General features: G+C 37.1%; 1 protein-coding gene across 2 annotated transcripts in view; it reads right to left on the bottom strand.

The window, feature by feature from the left end:
• The window catches only part of FOXN2 (forkhead box N2), a 79,191-nt gene that overhangs the window by 4,738 nt on the left and 49,176 nt on the right, over nt 1–25,277 (bottom strand). For both annotated transcript variants that reach the window (XM_023588861.2, XM_004458771.4), the window contains exons 3-5: nt 7,204–7,328; nt 6,492–6,556; nt 1,718–1,786 (exon numbers count right to left, since the gene is read on the bottom strand). In XM_023588861.2, the coding sequence (XP_023444629.2) occupies nt 1,718–1,786; nt 6,492–6,556; nt 7,204–7,328 (259 nt within the window). The remainder of the gene's footprint in view (nt 1–1,717; nt 1,787–6,491; nt 6,557–7,203; nt 7,329–25,277) is intronic.

Raw genomic sequence — 25,277 nt, 5'->3', positions numbered from 1 at the left:
TCCCATATTTAACACTTTACATTTTCAATCATTTTAGTTTTTAATAATCTGATGGACAAAAATATTAGTATCTCAATATTATTCTCACTTCACAGTTTCCTGACTACTAAAGAAGTTGTACATCTTTTCACATGTGCATTGATTGTCCATACATATTTCCTCTTCTGAGACCCACCTATTCATACTGTTTGCTTATTTTTATGCTGAACTATTTCCTTATTTCTTACTTGTAGGAGCCTTTTATTTATTTTAAAAAAAGATTTATTTCTTTCTCAACCCCCATCCCCATTGTCTGCTCTCTTGTGTCCATTCACTATGTGTTCTTCTGTGTCTGCTTGCATGCTCGGTGGCACTGGCAATCTGTGTCTCTTTTTGTTGCGTCATCTTGCTGCGTCAGTTCTCTGTGCATGCGGCACCACTCCTGGGCAGGCTGCACTTTTTTCATGCTGGGTGGCTCTCCTTGCACGTGGGGCTTCCCTACACAGGGGACACCCCTGCATGGCATGGCACTCCTTGTGTGTGGCAGCACTGCGCATGGGCCAGCTCACCACACATGTCAGGAGGCCTTGGGTTTGAACCCTGGACCTCCTATATGGTAGGTGGACACTATCAGTTGAGCCATGTCTGTTTCCTGGTGCCTTTTAATTTATATACTAGATATTTGTCCTTTCTTTGTCTGATGTTAAAAATATATTCTCTCAGGGAAGTGACTGTAGCTCAATTAGTTGGGCTCCTGTCTACCATATGGGAGGCCCTGGGTTTGCGTCCTGGGGCTTCCTTGTGAAGGCAGGCTCGCCTGCATGCCTCAGAAAGCCACAGGTCCACAAGCGCCATGGAGTGCTGCCCAGCCTGCAAGCGCTGTGGAGAGCCAGCTCAGCAAGGTGATGCAACCAAAAGGGAGACAAGTAAAAACAAAGAAGAGCGCACAGCAAACGGACATGGAGAGCAGACAGCAAACAAGTCGCAAGAGGGGTGGGAAATAAATAAAAAATACAAACAGAAGAATGCACAGCAAATGGACAGAGAGAGCAGACAGCAAGTAAGTCATGGGGGGGGAGGGGATTAAAAAATATATATACTATAAATATTTTGCTGTTAATTTAAATTTACCAACCTTTCCTTTGTGGATTTGCATTTTGTATCTTAAAGAAGGATTTCCTATTATAAGATTCTAAATATATTTCCTATATTTTCTTATTTATAATATTTATATTATTTTTCTTTATTCACTTTGGGTTCTTTAAACTTACTTTCTCAATATCTATTTATTTCTCTATTTCTTAGATAATGTAAAAAGATCTATCACTGCATTAACCCATTCTCTCAATTGTTCATATAAATTAATGGAAACATAATAAAACAGAAATTAAGTTATTCAGATGAAAACACAATTTAGTGGAAAAGAAGTAACTTTGCCTAGAAAAGGCATTTTTTTTTGGTCTTTATTTGCCATTTATTACAGAAATTGAATCCTTATTTTACATAAAAGGTACTTTAAAACCAATAAAGCTTATCAAAATCTACTGAATTTTAGGCAAAGAGATTTATCACTAAAGTACAGCTTTACATGGTAAACCTGAGGGCCCCAAACATGAAACTCATTGCAAAAATCTTACATTTTCTAAAACAAAACAAAACAAAACAAAAACATTTTAAAGTTACATTTAAAAAGGTACTCACAAAAATGTATTTAAAATATAAAAGCATGATTGCTTACATTCTAAAATTCCTTGTTCAATAGAAGTATTTAAAAGCATCATTGCAGTGGCAGCATCAATATCAGATTCTGGAATGGGAAAGAGTCGTAATGTTAATGGTCTTTATAAAAGAGAAGGGTATTATTAAGTATTTTCATGTACTCAAAGATAACCAATGTTAATATTTTGGTATATATTCTCATTAAAAAGAAGTATAAACACATATTAAACAAAAAAATGGGGTATAAATACACATTATTTTGCAATCTACAAATTCACTTAAAGTTATGAAAGTTTTATGAACCGTATCATATAAAGTAGAATGGAGACATACTAGAGGTAGTAACAGTTCTCTTCTTTATTCACAATAAAATGAAAATGAAAACCTGAAACTACATTTCAGTAAGGTTTGACTTTAAACAAATTAAATTAGCTAAAATATATATTAAGGCATTACTATCTTTTAGCATTTTTACCTTGAATAATATCCTTATCTCTCTCTCTATATATATCTGCAGTTGTGAAGGTCTGTATTAATTACATACTAGCTACAGAAGATTTAAAAAACTGTAATTGGTCAGTCTATATATGTGAAATCTATAAATGATAAATGAATCATTATTGCAGGCATATAATTTAGCCCTTAGTTATAATTATACATGTGCCTATAAGCAACTACAGATTTCCATGATCCTCAAGAGGTCAAACAGCAAGAGTACTTCATAAGAAAAATGGGCTTTAAAGGGCTAATAATATAATCAGCAGGTTCCACTTCAGATAAGGTCATTTTCCTCTCATATCTACTTATATACTAATATTGAATGTTTCCCAACTTGGTGATCTATTAGGCCACAAAACTGTAATTCTATGAAAAGTGAAATGGTATATTCTAAAATGTGAGGAAAAGTTAGAATGTTTATCAATTCTAGATTATAAAGGATTTATTTAAAATAAGACTCAGATATGAAGCTTTCCCATCACTACTTCAAAGTTGAAAATTTTTTTAACCCAAAGTCTTCCATTTTACTTGTTATATCTAATTCTAAAGTTAAGGTAGAAAATAAAGCCTGGAAAATACTGGCTTGGATTTTCTCCAACTTAAAGGTAAACTCTCTGAAGGCAGGAAATGTTATTATTATTTACTTTAACAAACAGGTTTAAGTAAATCAGAAGATGGTTGCTATGAGAGAGCACACGACTCGATAAGCTCATATCCATCAAACAGAATGTGACCTCATGAAACAACACTGTCTACAGTAAGATCTTCCCAATTAAACTGTCACCTTCTTTAGGGAGGGAACATGTCTTATCCTCTATGTTAACATAATGCCTAGAACAACAGTAGGTACTTGATAAATGTATAATGAATACGGATATTATACCTTTGCCCTCTTTTTCTTAGATTAAGTTGATTATCATCAAAATAATAACTACCATTGAGTACTTTCAGTGCACCTGTCATGTTCTAAGTATTTTACTTGTATTAACTCATCTAATCTTCATAATTTTATGATGTGGGTACTATTAATATTTCCATTTTAAAGATAAGAAAAGCGACACAGAGGTGTCTAGGAACAGTGGAAGTAGGATTTGAATATTGGCAGTCTACTTCCAGAAACCAGGCTTCTAATTATTAGTCTATCATCATCCCTTAGTATTTACTAAGCATTCATGATTAGAGGAGGAAAGTTTGCAGAATATTACAGAATCACTGGGAACTCTCTAATCTGCTATTCATTAAAAAAATTGATTGTGCTAAGAACCTGACAACATTCTAGGCTGCGAGAATATTATAGAAAACAAAACAGGAAAATCCCTATCCTCTAAGAACACAAAGAAATAACTATAACATAGCATGTTAGATACTGATAACACTAGAAAGAGAAAAATTAAGCAGGATGGGAGATAAAGATAGTGTTGAGGTAGGTAGCTGCAATTTTAAGTACAGAGTTCAGGGAAAGCCTCATATAGAAGGCAATATTTGAGCAAAAACTTGAGGGAGCTTGAGAGAATGAAGTCATGTAAATATCAGAAGGAAGAACATTTCAGGCAGAGGGAACAGCAAGTACAAAGGATCTGAATCAATGATGCCCTACATTCTATAGCAAGAGGCCAACAAAACAATGACCTCTCCAATTCTTGTTTTTTAGAATGAGAACTAAATAAAATCTGAGAGTACAGTATTCTAACATGTTTTTGGAAAAAAAAAAATTATAACTGCTAGCACATATAGTGTCTCTGTGTGAATTGGAAAAAAGGCAATGTTTCCTCTAGGTGAATCCTTCCCCAATTATGGCACAGCTTGGAAAATGGAGAGTGAGCTAGATTTCAGACCCTGCTCATTTGCCTCAGTCAGGTGTCTTTTCCAGGCACAATTTGCATGGTATTATGCAAAGGTGCTGGTGGAGGGTGAGGTATGGGAACTCTGCCCATTATGTATGATGGTTTTGTAAGCTCACAATTTCTATAATAAAAATATTAAAAAACAGCAAAAAATGAACCACTATAAATCTTTTGATTTTTTAAAAAAAGAGTATATCTCTAAATACTTTAAGAATAGGTTCTAAATAAACACCAGAAATTACAAAGAAAATGTTATATGTCCAAAGAAACAAAATGCTGGGTAAATTTTCCCTAATACCATTCTCAAAATATGTATATAAACTGGGCTGAAAGAGTAAGTGTCATCTTGGGATAATAAAAAGACAAATGAGGGCAGCGGACTTGGCCCAGTGGTTAGGGCGTCCGTCTACCACATGGAAGGTCCGCGGTTCAAACCCTGGGCCTCCTGGACCCGTGTGGAGCTGGCCCATGTGCAGTGTTGTTGCGTGCAAGGAGTGCCCTGCCATGCAGGGGTGTCCCCCCATGCACAAGGAGTGCACCCATAAGGAGAGCTGCCCAGCGCAAAAGAAAGTGCAGCCTGCTCAGGAATGGTGCCGCACACATGGAGAGCTGACACAACAAGATGACGCAACAAAAAGAAACACAGATTCCCATGCCACTGACAACAACAGAAGTGGACAAAGAAGATGCAGCAAACAGACACAGAGAACAGTCAACCAGGGTGGGGTAGGGGTAGGGGAGAGAAATAAATAAATAAATCTTAAAAAAAAAAGACAAATGAATATTAGCAATATCTAAATGTAAAGAGAAACGTATTTACCCATGCAGGTAACACCAAAATGTCCACTTGCCTTATGTCAAGTCAGAACTTTATACGAAACAGGCTCTGCCTAACTTCTTTGCAGAATTCTCTGAAGCTTTCACATTCTTTCCCTCACTTATTTTTATATACATCAGCATATTGCTTCTGAGGCTTAGCTTTGTGTAGTTCCAAAAAGTCTCTGACACATAGAAGGTCTTTTAGTCTGAGAATTCCTATTTTTAAAGTTCATGAAAACATCTCTAGGATCCAAAGCAACAATCCTAGAAAACATCATTTTAATATACTACTAATCTTATGATATTAACTATAAGGAGAAAACAGATAATTCACATTTTTAATATTCTTAAGGGAAAAAAGTCTATAAAATTCTGAAAGTTTGCTGATTGACTTTTTTTTGGTAACCATATTCAAAACTATGTATTTCAGTGCTGTTAATTACCTTCTCAATGTTGTGCTACCATCACTACCATCCATTACCTTTCCATTATCCCAAACAGAAGCTGTTTAGGATTAAATATTAACTTTCTCACCCCCCTACCCCAACCCTAGCCCCTGGCAACCTATATTCTACTTCCTGATTCTATAAATTTGCTTATTCTAAATATTTATTATTAGTGAGATCATACAATATTTGTCCTTTTGTGTCTGGTTTATATTACTCAACTAGATGTCTTCAAGGTTCATCCATGTTGTCACATGAATCAGAACTTCATTCCTTTTTATGGCTGAATAATATTCCATTGTGTGGATATACCACATTATGTTTATCTATTCATTGGTTGCTGGGTACTTGGGCAATTGTGAATAATGCTGCTATGAACACTGACGTGTTATTGACTTCTTAGATTTAAATTCTTACCACTTAATCCATACAAGAAATATTTTGAACTATATATTCTTCCAGGGGTTGGTAAATTTTTTTCTGTAAAAAGGGCCAGAAGAGTATACATGTTAAGCTTTGTAGGCCAAGAGGCAAAACCATGGATACAATAGGCTTCTGGTGCCACTACTTTGCTTTGCTGTTATAAATGAATTGCGTATGGCTATGTTAAAAAAAATCTTTATTTTTGGACAGTGAAATTTGAAATTTATTTAATATTCATATGTTTTTGAAATATTCTTCTTCTGAGTTTTCCCCCAACCACTGAAACCTGTAAAACCATCCTTAGCTTAAGGGATTTGCAAAAACAAGTGGCGGACCAGCTATGACCCATGGGAGATAGTTGGACAACCCATATTCTGGTCTAAGACAGATTTGAAAAAATAAATCTACTCATGATATTATTAAGATATCAAATCCTATTAAAGTAAATGGAAAAAAAAAGAATATAAAACTTTATATATATTATGAACCTAATATTCGGAGAAAAAAAATGTCCTTCTCTCTCTTAATATATGCATATAAATATATCTACTCACAGACAGCACCAAAAGAACTAAAGGAACTACATCAAATTCCACATGTTAACAATAAAATACATGGTCACTTTTACTTTCACTTTCATAAAGTGTTGTTATTGTCCACATCTTCTACAATGTACATTTGCTACTTTATACTTAGAACTTTTAAAAAAAAATCCTGAATTTCAAACGGTTTTATTATTTAAAATATTGATCTCTACACATACCTTTGAGGGTTCGCACTTGGTTCTGCTTTAGTACAGAGTTTAAATAGTGAGGTGATAAAGAGCCACTGAAAAATACAGAGAAAAGGAAAATGTGCTTATAAAAATTATTTTACTTTTTAAAAAATGTATTCACAAATACAACTAATTTGTACCACTAAGATCAAGAATGGTCTGCCAAAGCAGGAAGAGCAAAGGCTTTGGAATGGAAAAGATCTAAGATTAAACCAAACCATTTGGATGATCTTATGTAAAATAATTAAGCTCTTAGTTTCATCTGTAAATTTGGAATAATGAAATCTCCTGCATAGGGTTGTATAATAATTAAACAACAGTGCATTTAAAATGCCTGGAACAACAGATAATACATAATTGTTAATACTTGTTTTCAATGTATGCTTAAGTTTGCTGTAACATCAGTATAGCTGTTACTACAAAAATGAAAGCATTTATCAAAGCAAATGTTTAAGGAAGACTGTATGGTAATGACACCAACTTAGAAAAAGTATTATACAAAAATGTTACAATGATAAAAAATGTTATCTTATTTAAAATTAAATATACTTTTTACTTGATGTCTTCAGGTCAGCATTTATATTGCAGACAATTAAAATGATTTAACTTTTTTTGTAACTGAATTCATATTACAACTTTCTTTGGAGTTCAATTATACTGTAACCAGAGTATTGGCTACATTTTCTAGAAGATCCCTTACCTTTGTGGAGATGAAGAAGGGGTGTAAAATGTTAATGCTGAGGAAAAAGGTTGCTTTTTCAGTGCCTGTATGAGATTTGGTTTATATTCTGGATCCACGCACCATAAGGAACCTTTTCCATTAACCTAAAATAAAATATACAAGACCTAATGACCTGGAAATTTTAGACATATACAATTAAGTGTTTGAACGTTTTTAATAAATATATTTGGGGGTGGCCCAAACAGTACTTTTGGAGTACAACACAAAGGTTGAACTAAGCTTGCTATATGCATGCACTATAGTGATTGAAAGCTCTGGAGCCAAACAGCTTGGGTTCCTATCTCCATCCTTGCCACAGTAGCTGCTTTGTGACCTGAAGAAAATTACCTAACCTCTATTGCGCTGTGGTGTTATTCACTCATTTGTAAAGAAAGGACAAAAACAGTAACTTCAGAAAGTTGGTATGCAATTTAAATTAGAATGTGCAAAGTGCTCTGCACAACGCCTGGCACGTAAGAGCCCCAGGGATGCACAGCCCCAGGACATGCCATTCACAACAGAAACTGAGAATGGCACAACCTGGAGTTAGGCAGTGAAACAGTCTGCATGGTCATGTAAGGTGGCCCTGCCCATGGTAAAAGGTAAACAATTGTTGTTATTATTATGGAAAACCAAACCAAAACAAAACAAAACAAAAAATTAAAGTTTCTGTACTGCAATATTCCCTCAAAATAAGCAATATGGTATTAAGTGATTCGTCGCAGAATAACCTTAACTCAATAGTTATTTTAAACAATTGTTAATGACATTAACCGTGGTTTTAATTTCCATTTAAAGTAAGTTTAAATTTAAAAAGTGAGCAATTTAATGAAAAGTGTGGCAATAATCACAGAAGCTAGTAGGGAAATAACTGCGGAATAAACACTTTTGTAAAAGATTTTAAAAAGAGGAAGCATCATACTTTTCCTCAAGACGGTTAAGTTACAATATGTGAGGGGCTTCAGGATAATATGGCAATAAGCACACAAGTCAGTCCAGATTCCCACGGAAATAAGCAACAGAATCCAAAAATAATGGGATTCACATCAGTGCTAGATACTAGAGGAACCAGAAACCATTTTAGCTGAAGAGCGTATGGGAGAGGCCTAACATGACATGGGATAGCTTACTGTGAAGGTGAGCAGACAAGACATCTGAAGACCCTCACTAATATTATCTAACATGCAGGGTAAAGGTCAGGTAATGGAAGAGCTGGCGGAGTCATGTCTATTGGGGTAAATAAAAGTTGTTTCCCATAAAGAAATGGTTTAGTTAAAGCTATGTTTGCAATGTGAACAATGTATTATATATAAAACATATTGCTATCCCTCTGAAGCAAGTTTCAAAGATTCTAGGTATCTATACGTATCTTTGAAAGTACATTATATTTTCATAAGGACAACATAGCAAGTCAAAAACTTCTACATTGCTCCCAGGCAATGACTGAGCAAAATGGGGAAACTAAAACCAGCAAGAGACTCCTCTAACAGGCAACCTTTGCCTGCGGACTCTCCCTATCAGTTTGACCAAGACTTTCTCAGGATTGTATTGCACTTCCTACCCGATCCTTCCTTCCCACTTCCCTTTCATAGTTTCTCATACATGCATTGCAGTCTGAAAGTTCTTATTTTCTTCTGCTCTCTCTCCCCTCAAAATCTCTTGCACATCTAATCCTGTAATGGTCACTGCTTATCAGACAATCTGGAATGACATGGCAGCCTAGAAAATCTGAAGGAGGGCCTAAATGAACTGTATTCACATGGTTCCACAAAAGCTCTTTAGGTATAAGGTGTTTACTTGATAGAAGCCTTAGGCAGCTGTGTTCTTCAAATTGGACATAATCTACGTAACTGAAATGTGTTCATGGAGTTTCAAAATCACTTCCCAATTTTGGTCAACCAAAAATATATTTTCCTTCCACGTGACAATACAGCAGCATACTACCAAGTCTGATCAAGGCTAAAATCCAGGAAATAGATGCTGAACTTACGACGCATCTCCACTGTGTATCACTGAACTAGAGTTTGTTCTGGTCCACGATTACAGTTTTACCATATGTGATTCTAGCCTGTCAACAACAAATACAAGTACTGGTCCTACTGCCACAATGGACTGTTTATAGAAAAATGAATCAGTCACAGAATAATCTCGTTTCTTTGAGTTTTCCTTTATTACCAATAAATCATATATTTATTACAAAAGACCTTTTTTAGACATCTTTATAAGTTCCCAGTAGCAACTCTTGGGACATTTATCGGGTGCCAGGAGTCCACATGCCAAGAAAGGAACGCGTGCTGGCACTCATTACCAATTTAAGATGACCTAGATGGCTACACCAAACAAAGAGCAGGAACATGTCTCCAGCTAGTTTCTGAAGAGGGTAACTGTGCCAGCCACAAAGTATAGATACTGCTTCAGTGAGCTGCTGGCTGCCACACAAACACATAAAGACATGTTTTAGCACAGAGGTAAAACATTGCTCCACCAGAAAAAAATTAATTTTTTCCTATTATCTTGGCCTGAACACTCTCTCAATTTCCAACTCTAGATAAACATTGTCCACCCTCTATGAGAATGAGCAAAGGAGGGAAGGAGAATCTCCAAACTTGTAAAAAGATATTACAGTTCAAAGGAGGAGCTACCTTGAGAGAACTGGATATTTTTTTTAAGAAAGAAAATGAAAAAATTATAATTCATGTTCTCAAAAGATTTAAGGGAATAGATTATTTGAGATTAGAAGGAAGTCATTAAGAAAGAATAATCTCAACTCAGAAAGGTCTATGTCCAGATACTATAAAATTAAAATTGCACTGAATGTTTATAACCTCAGGAAAAAAAAGAGAAAACATATGAACACACACATTGGTGAAAATTTTAAAACATTAATGATTAAAAACAAAACAAAAACAACCTTGCAAATATCAGGTTCCTCACATATATTAAAGGTTACAGTATAAATGACCACAACCACTTTGGAAAGCTATTTGGCAATACTTAGAAGTCAAGGATGTAAATGTCCTACAAACAGTAAGTTTACTTCTAGAAGTATTTCTGCTTTAGAGTAACTCTCAAACCCATAGACAGAGACGCATAAGGATGTTCATTGCAGGAATGTTTTCAAAAGGGAGAAAATCCCTGTTTATCAAACTTCATTAGAGAAAGGGATCTATAAACCATAATTTATTTATACAGTGGATTATAATAATTTAAAAACTAAGTTCTATGGTTTTTAGCCTCCATAAATCTCAAAAACAATGTAAAGTTAAATAAAAAAAGACTATTTGCTCTCATGTCAATTTTTAAAAGACCACAGAGTAATGCTATACTGTTTAGGATTCATGCATCTATAGAAAAAGTATAAAAAGATGCAAAAAAATGTGACTTCAGAATAGTGAATATCTCAATGGGGAGAGCTACAGGGCGAGAGTTTGCAATATATTTTGTTTCATTTATTTAAAAATAATTGACATTAACATATCAAAATGTTAAGATCTATTAAATTTGGATGATAGGCACATGTGTAATTAGTATATTATTTTCTGTATTTTATGCATGAAACAGTTCATAATTTTTTAAATAGTAAAAAAACCCGATTTATTCTACAAAGGCATAAAATAGTCTCAAATCAGATTTATCCCCTGGTACATTAACTCCAATAAGGGCAACATCGCACAAAAGTGAAGGCTTAGAAAACATTCTACCCTATGTCCGTCTTTATTTATCTATTTTTATTTATCTCTGCCCCCGTCCCCCCTGGTTGTCTGCTCTCTGTGTCTATTTGCTGTGTGTTCTTCTGCATCTGCTTGCATTCTTGTCAGTGGCACTAGGAAAATGTGTCTCTTTTTGTTGCATCATCTTGCTGCATTAGTTCTCCGTGTATGTGCGGTGCCCTCCTGGGCAGGCTGTGCCTTTTTTCATGCAGGGTGGCTCTCCTTGTAGGGCGCACTCCTTGTGCGTGGGGCTCCCCTACGCAGGGGACACTCCTGTGTGGCATGGCACTCCTTGCACGCATCAGTGCTGTGCGTGGGCCAGCTTACCACACGGGTCAAGAGGCCCTAGGTTTGAACCCTGGACCTCCCATGTGGTAGGTGGATGCTCTATCAGTTGAGCCAAATCTGCTTCCCTCCTATGTCTTTCTTGAAAAAAAAAATCACTTACGTAAATACTGCAGTCAAATGAGACATTAAAAAAGTTCAAGATTGGCACTGCATGTAAAACCAATTAAATGTGGTGAAGGCTTGATAATGGAAAGTTGGAAATTTATAAATACTCTTGTGTCAAAAAGATATCCAAATTACAATTTCAGATTATTTAGTAAATAAAGGATACATGAAACATCATTACATCAAAATGTAATGAATGTGGCCAAAGGTCTACTGATAAGTAAATTTATATCCTTACATACTTACATTATTAAACAAGAATTGAAATATCTGAAATAAGCTTTTATAAAGTCTAAGAGGGAAGGAAAAAGAAAATGATAAAATTATATAATTTAAATATATTCTATACAAACAACATCAATAAATCGATAAATTAGAAATGAGGGAAGTGGATTTGGCCCAATGGATAGGGCGTCTGCCTACCACATGGGAGGTCTGCAGTTCAAACCCTGGGCCTCCTTGACCTGTGTGCAGCTGGCCCACATGCAGTGCTGATGTGCGCAAGGAGTGCCGTGTCATGCAGGGGTGTCCCCCGCATAGGGAAGCCCCACGCTCAAGGAGTGTGCCCCATAAGGAGAGGGGAGGGGAGAGAGAAAAAAAGAAATGAGGAAAAGAATGGAAAAGATTCAAAAGATAGTGTTCTAAAAACCTAAACAAATTAAGGCTGAGCTAGTCAAATGTAATACCTGAAGTACTTCAGGAACTGTGATATTACCTGCTAAGTCTTCCTTTGGGATTAATCTTTCCTCCTTTATTATTATTATTTATTTCTCTCCTCTTCCCCTCCCCCCAGTTGTCTGTTCTCTGTGTCCATTTGCTGTGTGTTCTTCTGTGTCCACTTGTATTCTTGTCAGCGGCACCCAGAATCTGTGCCTCATTTTCGTTGCGTTATCTCACTGCATCAGCTTTCCAAGTGTGCAGTGCCGTTCCTGGGCAGGCTGCACTTTTTTTGCACTGGGCGGCTCTCCTTACAGGGTGCACTCCTTGTGCGTGGGTTCCCCTAGATGGGGGACACCCCCGCATGGCACGGCACTCCTTATATGCATCAGTACTGCACATGGGCCAGCTCATCACACGGGTCAGGAGGCCCTGGGTTTGAACCTTGGACCTCCCATGTGGTAGGCAGACACCCTATCTGTTGGGCCAAATCCACTTCCCAATCTTTCCTACTTTATTGAATAAATATCCCTACCTGTACATCCTTACCAAAAACCTGACTACAAGCTTATTTCCACAAATGTACCACACACCCACACAGAAGCCACACACAGAACTCCACAGCCACCCAAGGAGACCAAGGTGCACTCTCACCCTGCTTCACCAGATCTAAACACTACTTTTAGAGTGGTTAAGAGTATAAGCCTTTGAGCCAGAATGCCTAGTTTTGGAATCCTGGCTTTGTTGCTTACTAGCTATATAACCTTAGGAAAACTTCCATCTCTTTTGTGTTTCAGTCTTCTCAAATAAATTCAAAAATAGTACTTACTTCAAAATTACCATATTATAAAAATTAATTCATGTAAACATTGCCAGACAAGTCAAAAAAGGTTGGCTATTATTATAGTTACATTTTGATTTACGTTCATTTTCTTTTTAAAATTTTAAAAATTATTTCTTCTAGTCTAATAGTATGCATTCTTTTTTCTGCCTCTATTCTACTATTGAAATTAAATTTTAATAAACATTTTAAGACTTTTCTCTATAAATACCAAAAATTAATATACACTGTCTTTTCTATTTAAAAATCCTTAATATTTTATCACCCTTTACAACTACATTATTAACAATCATTTAGAGTACAATAAAATTTACTTGTTTACTATTCCCCTTGCGCGCATCAGCACTGTGCGTGGGCCAGCCCCACACGGGTCAAGGGGGCCCTGGGTTTGAACCGCAGACCTCCCATATGGTAGACGGACGCCCTATCCACGGGGCCAAGTCCGTTTCCCAGTAAGGCAGTTTTTAACATCCTAGCAACCTAAACATATAGGAAAAGAAAATTCACAGGTTTCATATCACAATGACATATAGAAAGAAACAACCAATTTATCAGGTGAGATTTTTTACTGGCTGTTTTTTGTCCGAGGGGTGCCAATGCAAACTACCATAAATGGGTTGGCTTTTATAAAGGGGATTTACTTGGGATAAAAGCTTAGAGTTCTAAATCCATTTCTGAAATGTCCAAATTGAGACACCATCAGAGGTGCTACCTCACCAAAGTCAGCTACTGCTGATCCTGTTGTCTGACTACCTGGCGAAACAAGATGGCCACTGATCTCTGCGAAGGTCTCTGTCTTCCCCTCCAGAATCTACCAAATCTGGAAGCCTAGCTGTGAGGAATAGGACTTGTCTCTTTCCAGGCCTCTTCTATCAGTCTTGGCTGCTCTACTTTCTTCCTGAGTTCACCTGCAAGCTATCAGGTATATGGTTCGTCTCTCCTTGAGCCTCAGCTTTTTGAGCCTCTTGGGGGCTTTTCTCCTTATAGCTCAGCTGTGGGCAAAACTGGAGTCCTTTCTCTCACATGGCAGGATCAAATATATTGGTGCCCTTTCCCAGTGTCCCTGTTTTTATCAGACCCAGCAAGATAACAGAGACTGAAGTGAGTCATGTCTCATTGACATAGATCCAATTGAAAGAGTCTCACAACCCACAGGAATCGATTAGTTCGCAAACATAATCTTTCTCTTTCTGGGATTCATAAAATAATTTCAAACTGCCACCCTGGCCTTCAGCAGCAAGATATCACATGAAAAATAATAAACAAGCACTTGAAATTTGTATGTTTTTTCAAGAACAGTTTTACAAATGTCTTCTTTGATTAAGAGATAAATTTCTTAAACTAGATATATGTTCTGTCACGTGACCCAAATGTGTTTTGATGACAGGAAAATAAAACTTTAAAATGTTTTCATCCACAAAATCCTTTGCCTCAAAGCCAATTTAGTTTCATATAGAAAAGATATGCATGAACTATTTTTCATATCTTGATTAAGACAATTATTCTAGCCATCTTTTACCTCTGTATTCCTGAGATAACAGTCCTAGAAAGCATCTAGTTCAAGTCTATTTTTCAAATTCTATTATGAGGGAAGCAGATGTGGCTCAAGCAGCTGGGCACCCGCCTACCACATGGGAGGTCCCGGGTTCAGCTCTTTGTGCCTCCTAAAGAAGATGAGCAAAACAGCAGCTGACATGATGAGGAGACACAACAACGAAACACAATGAGAGACCCAATAAGCAGGGAGCAGATGTGGCTCAAACAATTGGGTGCCTCCCCTGCCACATGGAGGTCCTGGGTTTGGTTTCTGGTGCCTCCTAAAAAAAAAAAGGCAAGTGGACACTGAGAGCAGACAGTGAGTGCAAACAAAAGGGTGAGAAATAAAAAAATTCTATTACGAGAAGACTGTGGATTGCTTTGATCACAGAAGAACTGCTATCTCCTTGAAATAGTAAATCGGAAGACCTGGTATTAAAAACTTGGAGATACAGGGCAGTTAAGTAACTTGAATATGGTTTCAACTAACAATTTGGTTTGTGTTTCCATGGCAGCACTTCCTTTTTCTGGGTCTGTTTATGAACCATTGGTAACAGAAAAAAATTATGTATTTGCTAATCCATGTTTAAGAGTCCACAGCAAAAAGGAACTTATTTTTAACTAATTCTCACTTAAAAACCTTGCCTCTTTATTATTATGCTTAGATGACAGAATATAAATAATGAAGAGTTTTACATGTTAAATATAGTTTGAAACTAAATTTGCCTATAGAAAGAAATCTTGCATAAAATGGAAACAGGAAATATGCATTCTCTTTCATATACTTTGCATTTTGGAACTTGAAGGCTTCTGAATTTATTTGGTAGAGAATCACTGAAGGTTTTGAAGAAGGAATACATTAAGAGCTGAACTTTAAAATAATTTATCTTAATGGAAGTTTTTAAAGAATAGACTGAAAGAAGAGGCAAAGTCCACTATTCCTGAAATATTTTATGTACTTGCTCATACTTTTTAATAGAGTTGCCACCTTGACTACCTTTCAGTGTTTTTTTAAGTAATTGATTAAAAAGAACATTAACTCCTGTTTATAACAAAATGAGCTTTTAAAAATAGTAATATAGACTTTTATAAGGTGGTTAGCATGATTTTTTTCTCCTATGATTCAGCTATTAAAGCAAGTCATCACTACCCAAATAAACAGACTAAAATTGTACTAAACTAGACAAAACATTTCATTCCTTATTTCTCATCTAAAATCTTACAGTTATAAAATTTTAGGTTTGGCTTTATAAAAATTTAGAAAAATAGATAGAACTTGGATGTTAATGTTTAAATAAAAATACACACCAAGTCTAACACTTGTCATTTTAAAACTTGAGGCAGACAAATACCAAGTCAAGATTTTTTTAGACCTATCTTTTAAGAGTAGTAACTATGATATGGATGATAGACAGAAAAAGAAAATCTAATGAGCAGGTACATCAGTTGGTTGGGTATCATTACCACATTGTTTGATCTGGACCTTGGCATTTGTCTTCTTACGATTATTATCTCTAGATAACAACTATGCCTAAGAGAAGTGCTGTCAAGCTTACCAAACAATTCCAACATTTAATGGAAGTAGCTATAACCTACTTACCTTCCAGAGATTGGAAGAAAAATATTGTCATTTTGAGGCACTGATTCAAAAATTGTTTCACAAATTAAAAAAAACACACAAGCATCCCCAATTCTACTTGAATGTACTCATTTCTGTAAAAATCTCAGTAGGCAAAGTAGTCTACTAATTTTTGTGAAGATCATACCTACAAGTTCCTTCTTTCCCATGCTGACTTATGGGGATAGCTTGCTAATTTTTGTCTCAATATATTACAATTTCTTTATTTATCTTCATATTCTTTCTCTCATAAGATGGTTTCTCTTTCTCTTTACCAAACTCTACCAGTATTCTGGATTGTATCCTTCCCATCCTCTAGCTCTCACTTCTTTAATTCCCTTCTTTTGCTGGTAGGCATTTCTTATTTTAAAAAATGCTTACATTAAATACATATACAATACATACATTAAAAGATTATGGATAGGGAAGTGGTTGTGGCTCAACTGATAGAGCATCTGCCTACCGTAGGGAGGGTCCAAGGGTTCAATACGCAGGGCCTCCTGATCTGTGTGGCGAGCTGGCCCATGCGCAGTGCTGCCGTGCACAAGGAGTGCCGTGCCACGCAGAGGGACCCCATGTGCAAGGAGTGCGCCCGGGAAGGAGAGCCACCCTGAGCAAAAGAAGTGCAGCCTGCCCCAGAAGTGGCACTGTACACATGGAGAGCTGATGAAGAAAGATGACTCAACAAAAAAGTGACATTGTTTCTCAGTGCCGCGTGACAAGAATGCAAGCGGACACAGAAGAACACACAGTGAATGGACACAGAGAGCAGACAATGGGGGGAAGGGAGAGAAATAAATAAAATATATCTTAAAAAAAAAAAAGATTATGGATAAGACAGAAGCAGGCCCTTTTGATCACAACCACATATCTTACTGCACTGGGCCTATTGTTCCACAAATTATTTAATTACTTTTTAAAAGATTTATTTATTTATTTCTCTCCCCTTCCTCCCCCCCGACCCCGGCTGTCTGTTTTCTGTGTCTATTTGCTGCATCTTGTTTCTTTGCCTGCTTCTGTTGTTGTCAGAGGCACGGGAATCTGTGTTTCTTTTTGTTGCGTCATCTTATTGTGTCAGTTCTCCGTGTGTGCGGCGCCATTCCTGGGAAGGCTGCACTTTCTTTCACACTGGGCGGCTCCCCTTATGGGGCGCACTCCTTGCGCATGGGGCTCCCCTACGTGGGGGACACCCCTGCGCAGCACGGCACTCCTTGCGCCAGCTCCACACAGGTTAAGGAGGCCCGGGGTTTGAACTGTGGACCTCCCATGTGGTAGACGGACACCCTAACCACTGGGCCAAGTCCACCACCCACAAGGTATTTTTTTTACTACAAACCAATACCACAGTGAATATTCTTATATACATCTTCTTGTGCACATATATGAATGTTACTCTAGGAGAGAAATCAAGAATTTGAGCTGCTAGTCAAAGGAAATGCATATTCTTTATTACAATAACAAATGTCAATTTATCCTCAAGAATGGTATATTAACTTATACCCATCAAGGGTATGAAGTTATCAATATTTGCCCATTTCCTCCCCTATTTTGATATTATCAAATATTTTATAATTTTTTGCACTGTAATGGATAAAATCTGGTGGGTTTTTTTGGTTGTTGTTGCTCCTTTAATTTGTATAAAACTGATTACTAGTGAGGATGAACATCTTTTATGGCCATTTAAATTTCCTCCTCTGTGAACTGCCTGTTCATATTCTTTTTCTATTAGATTTCTTTTTGCTATTGAATTATAGGAGTTCTTTATATATAATGGCATGCCGCTAACTGTAAACATCTCTTTTCAGTTCCACATTTAATGATAGGATGTTGGTAGCTTGAAACTGGCCATGATGAGGCTATTATTCATGGCAATCTGTAAAAGCTACAAGCCCCCACCATCACAGGCAGTTAAATATTTACCAGTACATCACTGATTATATATTTTGAATCTTAATCCTTTGTTTGCTATTTGTCTTAATGATTTCCTCTTAGCCAATCATTTTCAAGTTTTCTGCAACATTTGATACTGTTGCTTATTCACACTTAAACTTACCTCTCTTAGCTTCCATTATATCATACTTTTCCCAGATTCTCCCATATATATATATTTATTGTTCTGTAACCTTTGCCAAGAGTTCTCCTTCCTGTAGATTTTCCATGTCCCTGAAATTTCAGTTTGTCTTTATTCTCTCAAATCACTCCACAATACTCAAAAGCTGATGCTGTGACTTGGAACTTTAATCTCATATCACTTTAATCCTTGTCCCATATTTCTAATACCTAGTAGACAGTTCCCCTTTATGTCCCATTATAAGTGTAAACAATCTAGGTTTAAACCCAGAAAATTAGATGATGCAACTCAAAAATAAAATCTAACAATGCAATAGCAAAAGGACATATCCAAAATTCCCAACACTAAAAGGGAATTCACATTAGCTTCCATATCTCCTCCCCTACTTATAACTATCTCACTACGAAACATCTTTTTACTTGGAAAACTACTAAGGAAAATTTTTAAATTTTATTTTAAACTTTTAATCTGAAATACCTTCGAACTTATAGGACAGTTAGAAAAAGCAGTACAAACCCCATATAGAAAACTCAAACATACCTCTACCCTCCCAGATACCAAGATCCACCAATTTTAACATTTTGCCACATTTGCTTATTATTCCAACTTCCAACTATCCAGCAATCTATCAATTCATCTATCTATCCATCTGATTATTTATCAATCCACTTTCTGAACATTTGAGTATAGGTTGTACACATCAAGCTCCTTGAACACGTAATGCTGTTATGTACATTTCCTAAGAACAAGGATATTCACTTATATATCCACATTAAGCAGTTACCAAGTTCAAGAAATTTAACTTTTATATAAAACTTATTGTCTATGTTCCATTTTTAAAAATATGTCCCAATAATGTCCTTTTGAGCCTTCTCTCCTCCCTTCTTAGATCCTACCCAGATCATGTATTGCCTCTGCCATGGTCTCATTGCCCTAAGTTGCTCTTCTTTTTAAAAGTGTGTTAACATATATACAACATAAACTTTCCATCTCAACTATACCCAAGGATGTCATTCAGTGGCATTAATAACATTCATTATTTTGCAGAGAACCCTCACCACCTTCCATTAAACTTTCCCATCTTCCCCAAAAGAAACTCCACACCTATTTCGCATTAACTCCCCATTCCCTCAGTCCCTACCACTGGCAACCTGTACGTTAATTTCTGTAACTATGAGCTTGCATATTCTCCAATATTTTCTTTGTAGTTACTATGGGGTATAAATTTAACATCAAAAATCTATAACAATCTCATTAGCTTTGATACCAACTTAGTATCAATAGTAGATACAAACTGTGTTCCTAAACCCTTTAATCTCCCCACCTTTATGTCATACTTCTCACAAATTAAATGTTTATACACTATGAGTTCATGCCATTGATTTATCATTACATTTTATGCATTTGTCTTATAGATCAGGTAGGAAGTAAAATGTGGAGTAACAAACCAAATACACAATAGCACTGGTTAACAAAAACATAAGTATGTGTTTGGTGGGGACGGATTAATATTAAAGCATTCTAAAGACCTTGTATTAAACCAACACAGAGTATGAATATGATTACCATATTTCTTTATTACATGCATATTAAAATATTCACAGTAGCCACTAAAAGAGAAAACCAAGGATAACATTACCAAAGTAACAGAGGAAAAATGGAATGAAGGGATAAAAAATCAATTCAAAAGAAGGGAAGGAGAAGGAGGCATAGGGAGTATTTTAAGATATATTGAGTTGGAGATACCTTTGGTTGCCAATTTAGGTCTGGAGCAAACAACAAAAAAGACAAAATAGTGAATACTGAAGTTTAAAAGGTGGTTGCAAGAATAGAAGACACTGAAAGAGATAGAGAATCCAGGGAACTAAACACAGTGTTATACAAATCAAGGAAACAATGAATGCAGGAGGGTAGCTAATCATAGATAATCATGCTCCAGTTTTAGGTTGGATGAGACAGAAAAGAAGTCAATGGATTTAAATACAAGGAGGGCAATAATGACTAACAACTGCTTAAATCCCACATCTTGGCAAGTGGATGTGGCTCAAGTGATTGAGGCCCCGGCTAACCAAATGGGAGGCCCCAGGTTTGGTTCCTGGTGCATCCTGGAGAAGATGAGCAAGACAATGAGCTGGCATGATGGCAGGTGCAGGGAGTTGATGCAGTAAGATGATGCAACAAGGAGACACAAAGAGGAAAGACAATGAGAGACACAACAAAGCAGGGAACTGAGGAGGCTCTAGCAATTGAGTGCCTTTCTCCCACATGGGAGGTCCTACGTTTGGTTCCTAGTGCCTCCTAAAGGAAAGATGAGCAAGCACAGAGAGCACACAGCAAAGAGAAACAGAGAGCAGACAGCAAGCAGAGAGTGGACGCAAACAACAAGGGGGGTGGGGGGAGGAATAAATAAAATAAATCTTTAAATAAATAAGTAAATAAATCCCACATCTTCCTTGAAATGATCTTTCCATTTGCATGTTATTATTAACTTGTAATATTCCTTTGGAAAGTAATCAGACATTGTTTGAAATAGGTCATATTGCCCTGTCCTTTATACCATCACAAGTACAGGAAGACCCTATCATACACCTGCTTAAAATTTTTTAATTCATTTTCACTAAAAGCTGAAATACAAATAATTTGGCATGATATTCATCATCTTTCAGATTCTAGACCACTCTACTTTTCCATCCTGCTCTCCTCTATTACTCAACCATAGTGAATATGCCTTCTACCCCAAGCTGCATACAAAATATTGTTGGTTTTTTTGGGTTTATACTGCCCTTGTTCTCTACCCTCCAGAAAACCTATGCTTTTTTTTTTCAAAGTATACTTCAAAGGCCAACTTTTCCACAAGATTTCCCTAAACCTACTAGGTAATAAACATTTCCTCCTCTGTGATCAGAGAACACTTTGCTTATGTTTCCCTTTCTGTTTTGAATTATGGGTGTTTGCCTCTTTATCTACTAAATGTAAACTCCTTCAGGCCAGGAACCATCTTTGAATGCCCACTATACTTTACACATACTGGGCTTGCAATTAAGTTTATTTACTTTATATACTGTGTTTCTTACTTGGCATATAGTATTCTTCCAAACTCCACTCGTGCAACCTAACACCTGATTCCAAAGCTTACACATTTCTCCACTGCAAGTTTCAGCAATAATGGCTTTTCACAAATACTATTATTTATTACAATAGAGTTACAGAATTAATATAATTATTTTATTGAGTTGCTTATCACTTAAAAGTTCTTCCTTTAGAAAAATACCTTTATTCACTCTGGACACCAATGATGAGGTGATCCCATTACATATCCTAAGAAATGAGGTATACTGAGTTTACAAAGTAAGATAAATGCCTCATTTATAAGTTTCCAATTCCTAGTTCACTGTTTGTGGCACTTTCCATTTATGAAAAGTGACTCAAACAGGGCTTAGAATTTATAATAGTGTACATAATAAAATGAATCATGAAAAATAGCTACAGGGCAGGCCAGAAATGAACTGGAAAAAAAATCTTCTAGGATTTACGATACCAGGGGAAGGCTGGACACTGCCTATAGGAGAGAGGGGCAAAGGAAAAGAACTGTGGCAGCAAAACTGCAAGTTAAAAGCCGTAGCTGCAAAAGTCAGCACCCTCCCCCACATTATAGACACTTTTGAATTCTCAGTCATTGGGCCAGCAGTTACAGGAAAAAGGGACAGAGGGATCCACCTCCCCAGCAAAGGGGAGAGAGAGGAACACAACCTAAGGCTGACTCAGCTTCTGATCCACAAATCTGGTGCCCAGGAGCCATTCCATGCTGGGTTGGGCCAGGCTTTGTTTGACTTGCGAGCTAGCAAGGGACTAAAGAGATTCAACCCTTTCAATCGTCCTCTCTACTGACTGGGACTGGTTGTTGAGGACACAGAGGGGAGTGGAATTACTTCCTACCTGGGAAGAGAGGGGGCTGCCAGCAAAGGTTAGAAAATGGCCTTTGAGAAAGTTTGAATTACAAGGCTTATAGTTTCCAAGAAAGACCCTCTGTCACACTGATCCAGTCTGTGTTGCAGCAAACAAACTCTGACCAGGCATTAAGCGCCATCTGCTGGCAGACCAAGGAAGTGCATGTGAAGAAATTAAAAGTAAATAAGATAGGCTTTTTCCAACCTTTAAAGCCTCCCTCCCCAAGGCCCTAGGAAATGGGTCTGCAACCCATTACCGGGTCCAGAGTCCAGTTTTGAGTAACTAACAAGGACGATCCTAAAGACCCAGAACTTGTTGAACCAAGAATCAAATGACAGCAGTACACACAGCCTCCCATCAATAAAACCCTATGAGAGAAAAATCTAGCATCACCACCCTAATCAGATGCCTAAACATCAGGAAAAACCAAGTCATACTAAGAAAATGGAAGAAATGACCCAAGAAATATATCAAAGCACCAGAAGAGATGCAGGATTTGAGAAAAGTAATCGAGATGCACACAAATTTTCATTGAGTTGAAAAGTCAACATAGCTAAAGAGACAAAGAACATCAAGAAGACAATGAGCAAGCTCAAGGAAGAATCTGAAAACCTGAATTAAAAAAATAAGAGGTTTGTTACTTTCACTCATGGAAATATATATTATAGGTGAGATCAATAACACATTAGAGCCATACAACAGCAGACTGAAAATGATAGAAGAAAGAATTAGTGCTATTGGAGACAGAACAGTTGATAGTAAAGAAAGAAAAGAACAAAGAGAAAAGAATGGAAAAAAAATTGAGAAGGGGTATAGGGAGTTGAATGATAACATGAAACCCAACAACATATGTATCATGAGAGTTCCAGAAGGAAAAGGGAAGGGAAATGGGGCAAGGGTATTTGCGGAAATAATAGCTGAAAATTTCCCAACTCTCACAAAAGAAATGAACTTAAATGTCCAAGAAGCACAGAGTGCCGCAATCAAAATAAATGCAAACAGACCTACTCCAAGACACATATTACTCATAACGTCAAAGATCAGAGATAGAGAAAATTCTGAGAGCAGCAAGGGAGAAGCAAACCATCACATACAAGGGAAGCCCAGTAACAGTGTGGATTTATCATCAGAAATCATGGAGGCAAGAAGACAGTGGTGTGATACAGTTAGGATATGAAAAGAGAAAAACTGCCAGCTGAGAATTCTTTATCCAACCAAATTTTCCTTCAAATATGAAGGTCAGTTTAAAACATTCACAAACAAACCAGGAGAGTTTATAAAAATGAATCAAACTTTGCAAGAAATATTAAAGAAAGCCTTATAGCCTGAAAGAAAAAGACAGGAGAAAGAGGCCTGTAGGAGAGTATAGAAGGAAGAATAGCAGAATGGGCAACCAAAAGAGTAAAAAGACAGATGAAAGTAAGAAATGACATGAAAACCAAAGAATAAAATGGTGGAAGTAAATAGTGCATTTACAGTAATATCATTGAATGTGAATGGATTAAACTCCCCAATTAAAAAATACAGGCTGACATATGGGGGAAAAAAACTATGTGTCATCCCTATGCTGTTTACAAGAGACTCACCCGAAACCCAGACACAAACTAGCTGAAAGTGAAAGCTTGGAAAAAAGGTACTCCACACAAATACTAACCAAAAAAGAGCAGGGTAAATATACTAATACTGGACTAAAGACTTTAAATGCAAAAAAGTTGAGATTCAAAATGCCTTTATATATTAATAAAAGGGACAACCCACCAGGAAGAAATAACAATCATAAATATCTACGCACCTAACTAGGGTATCAAAAAATACACGGGCAAACTCTGGCAAAACTGAAGGGAGAAATGGACATCTCTACAAAAATAGTTGGAGATTTCAACACATTATAAACATCATTAGACAGAAGATCAACATGAAAACAAGAGAACTTGAACAATATTATAAACAAGCTAGATCTAACAGACATATACAGAATGCTGCACCCAAACTCAGTGGGTTATACATTCTTCTCAAGTGTCCATGGATCTTTCTCCAGGATAGACCACATGTTAGCTTACAATGCAGCTCTCAAAAAATATAAAAAGACTGAAATTATACAAAGTACCTTCTCAGATAATAATGGAATAAAACTGGAAATCAATAATAGACAGGACAGAGGTAAAAACACACTCCTAAATAACCAATGGGTCAAAGAAGAAATTGCAAGTGAAATCAGTAAATACATTGAGAAAAATGAAAACAAGAACACAACTTATCAAACTTATGGGTGATTGTGGGAAGAAGGTGATGGACTAACAGGCAGAGCTGAATGCTCTCACAAAAACAGTGGCGAAAGAGCCAAAAGCTGTCCGAGGGAACTGCTTTGGGGATCAGCAAAGCAGCACAGTGCTACACAACTCCCAGGAGGGTGAGGGACAGAGAGAAAAAGAAGCCAAAACGACAAATATGAGTTACCAAGCCCCGTGATGGTTGGGCATGGCTCCCCACCACTACCCCCAAAATATTAAGCTGGAGAGGAGAACAGATGTCTTCTTTCAGGGAAAGGGGCAGGGAGGCTGGGGTGCTTTTCTTCAGTGATTTCAGCCACCAGAGCCCATTCTGAATCTCTGACCTGGAGATTCAACATAGGAACAGAGTAAAGCTGTGACTGAAACACCTCCATAGAAAGGTACTCTTATTTATTTAAATAAGAATAGGAGGTGACGGACTTGGCCCAGTGGTTAGGGCGTCCGTCTACCACATGGGAGGTCCGCGGTTCAAACCCCGGGCCTCCTTGACCCGTGTGCAGCTGGCCCATGCGTAGGGCTGATGTGCGCAAGGAGTGCCCTGACACTCAGAGATGTCCCCGTGTAAGGGAGCCCCATGCGCAAGGAGTGCGCCCTGTAAGGAGAGGCGCCCAGTGCGAAAGAAAGTGCAGCCTGCCCAGGAATGGTGCCGCACACACGAAGAGCTGACACAACAAGATGACGCAACAAAAAGAAACACAGATTCCCGTGCCGCTGACAACAGAAGCGGACAGAGAAGATGCAGCAAATAGACATAGAGAACAGACAACCGGTGTGGGGGGGGGAGGGGAGAGAAATAAATAAATAAATCTTAAAAAAAAAAAAAAAAAGGGAATAGGAGAGTTCTGTTACCACTTAGGATATAGAAAGCTACAAGAAAAATGACATACTCAATTGTGTCCAACACCTCCCACTGACACTAGGCAGAGTT

The sequence above is a fragment of the Dasypus novemcinctus genome, chromosome 17 (assembly GCF_030445035.2).
Source record: "Dasypus novemcinctus isolate mDasNov1 chromosome 17, mDasNov1.1.hap2, whole genome shotgun sequence".
Classification (NCBI taxonomy): Eukaryota; Metazoa; Chordata; class Mammalia; order Cingulata; family Dasypodidae; genus Dasypus; species Dasypus novemcinctus.
This window is presented reverse-complemented; position numbering and strand designations above follow the sequence as displayed.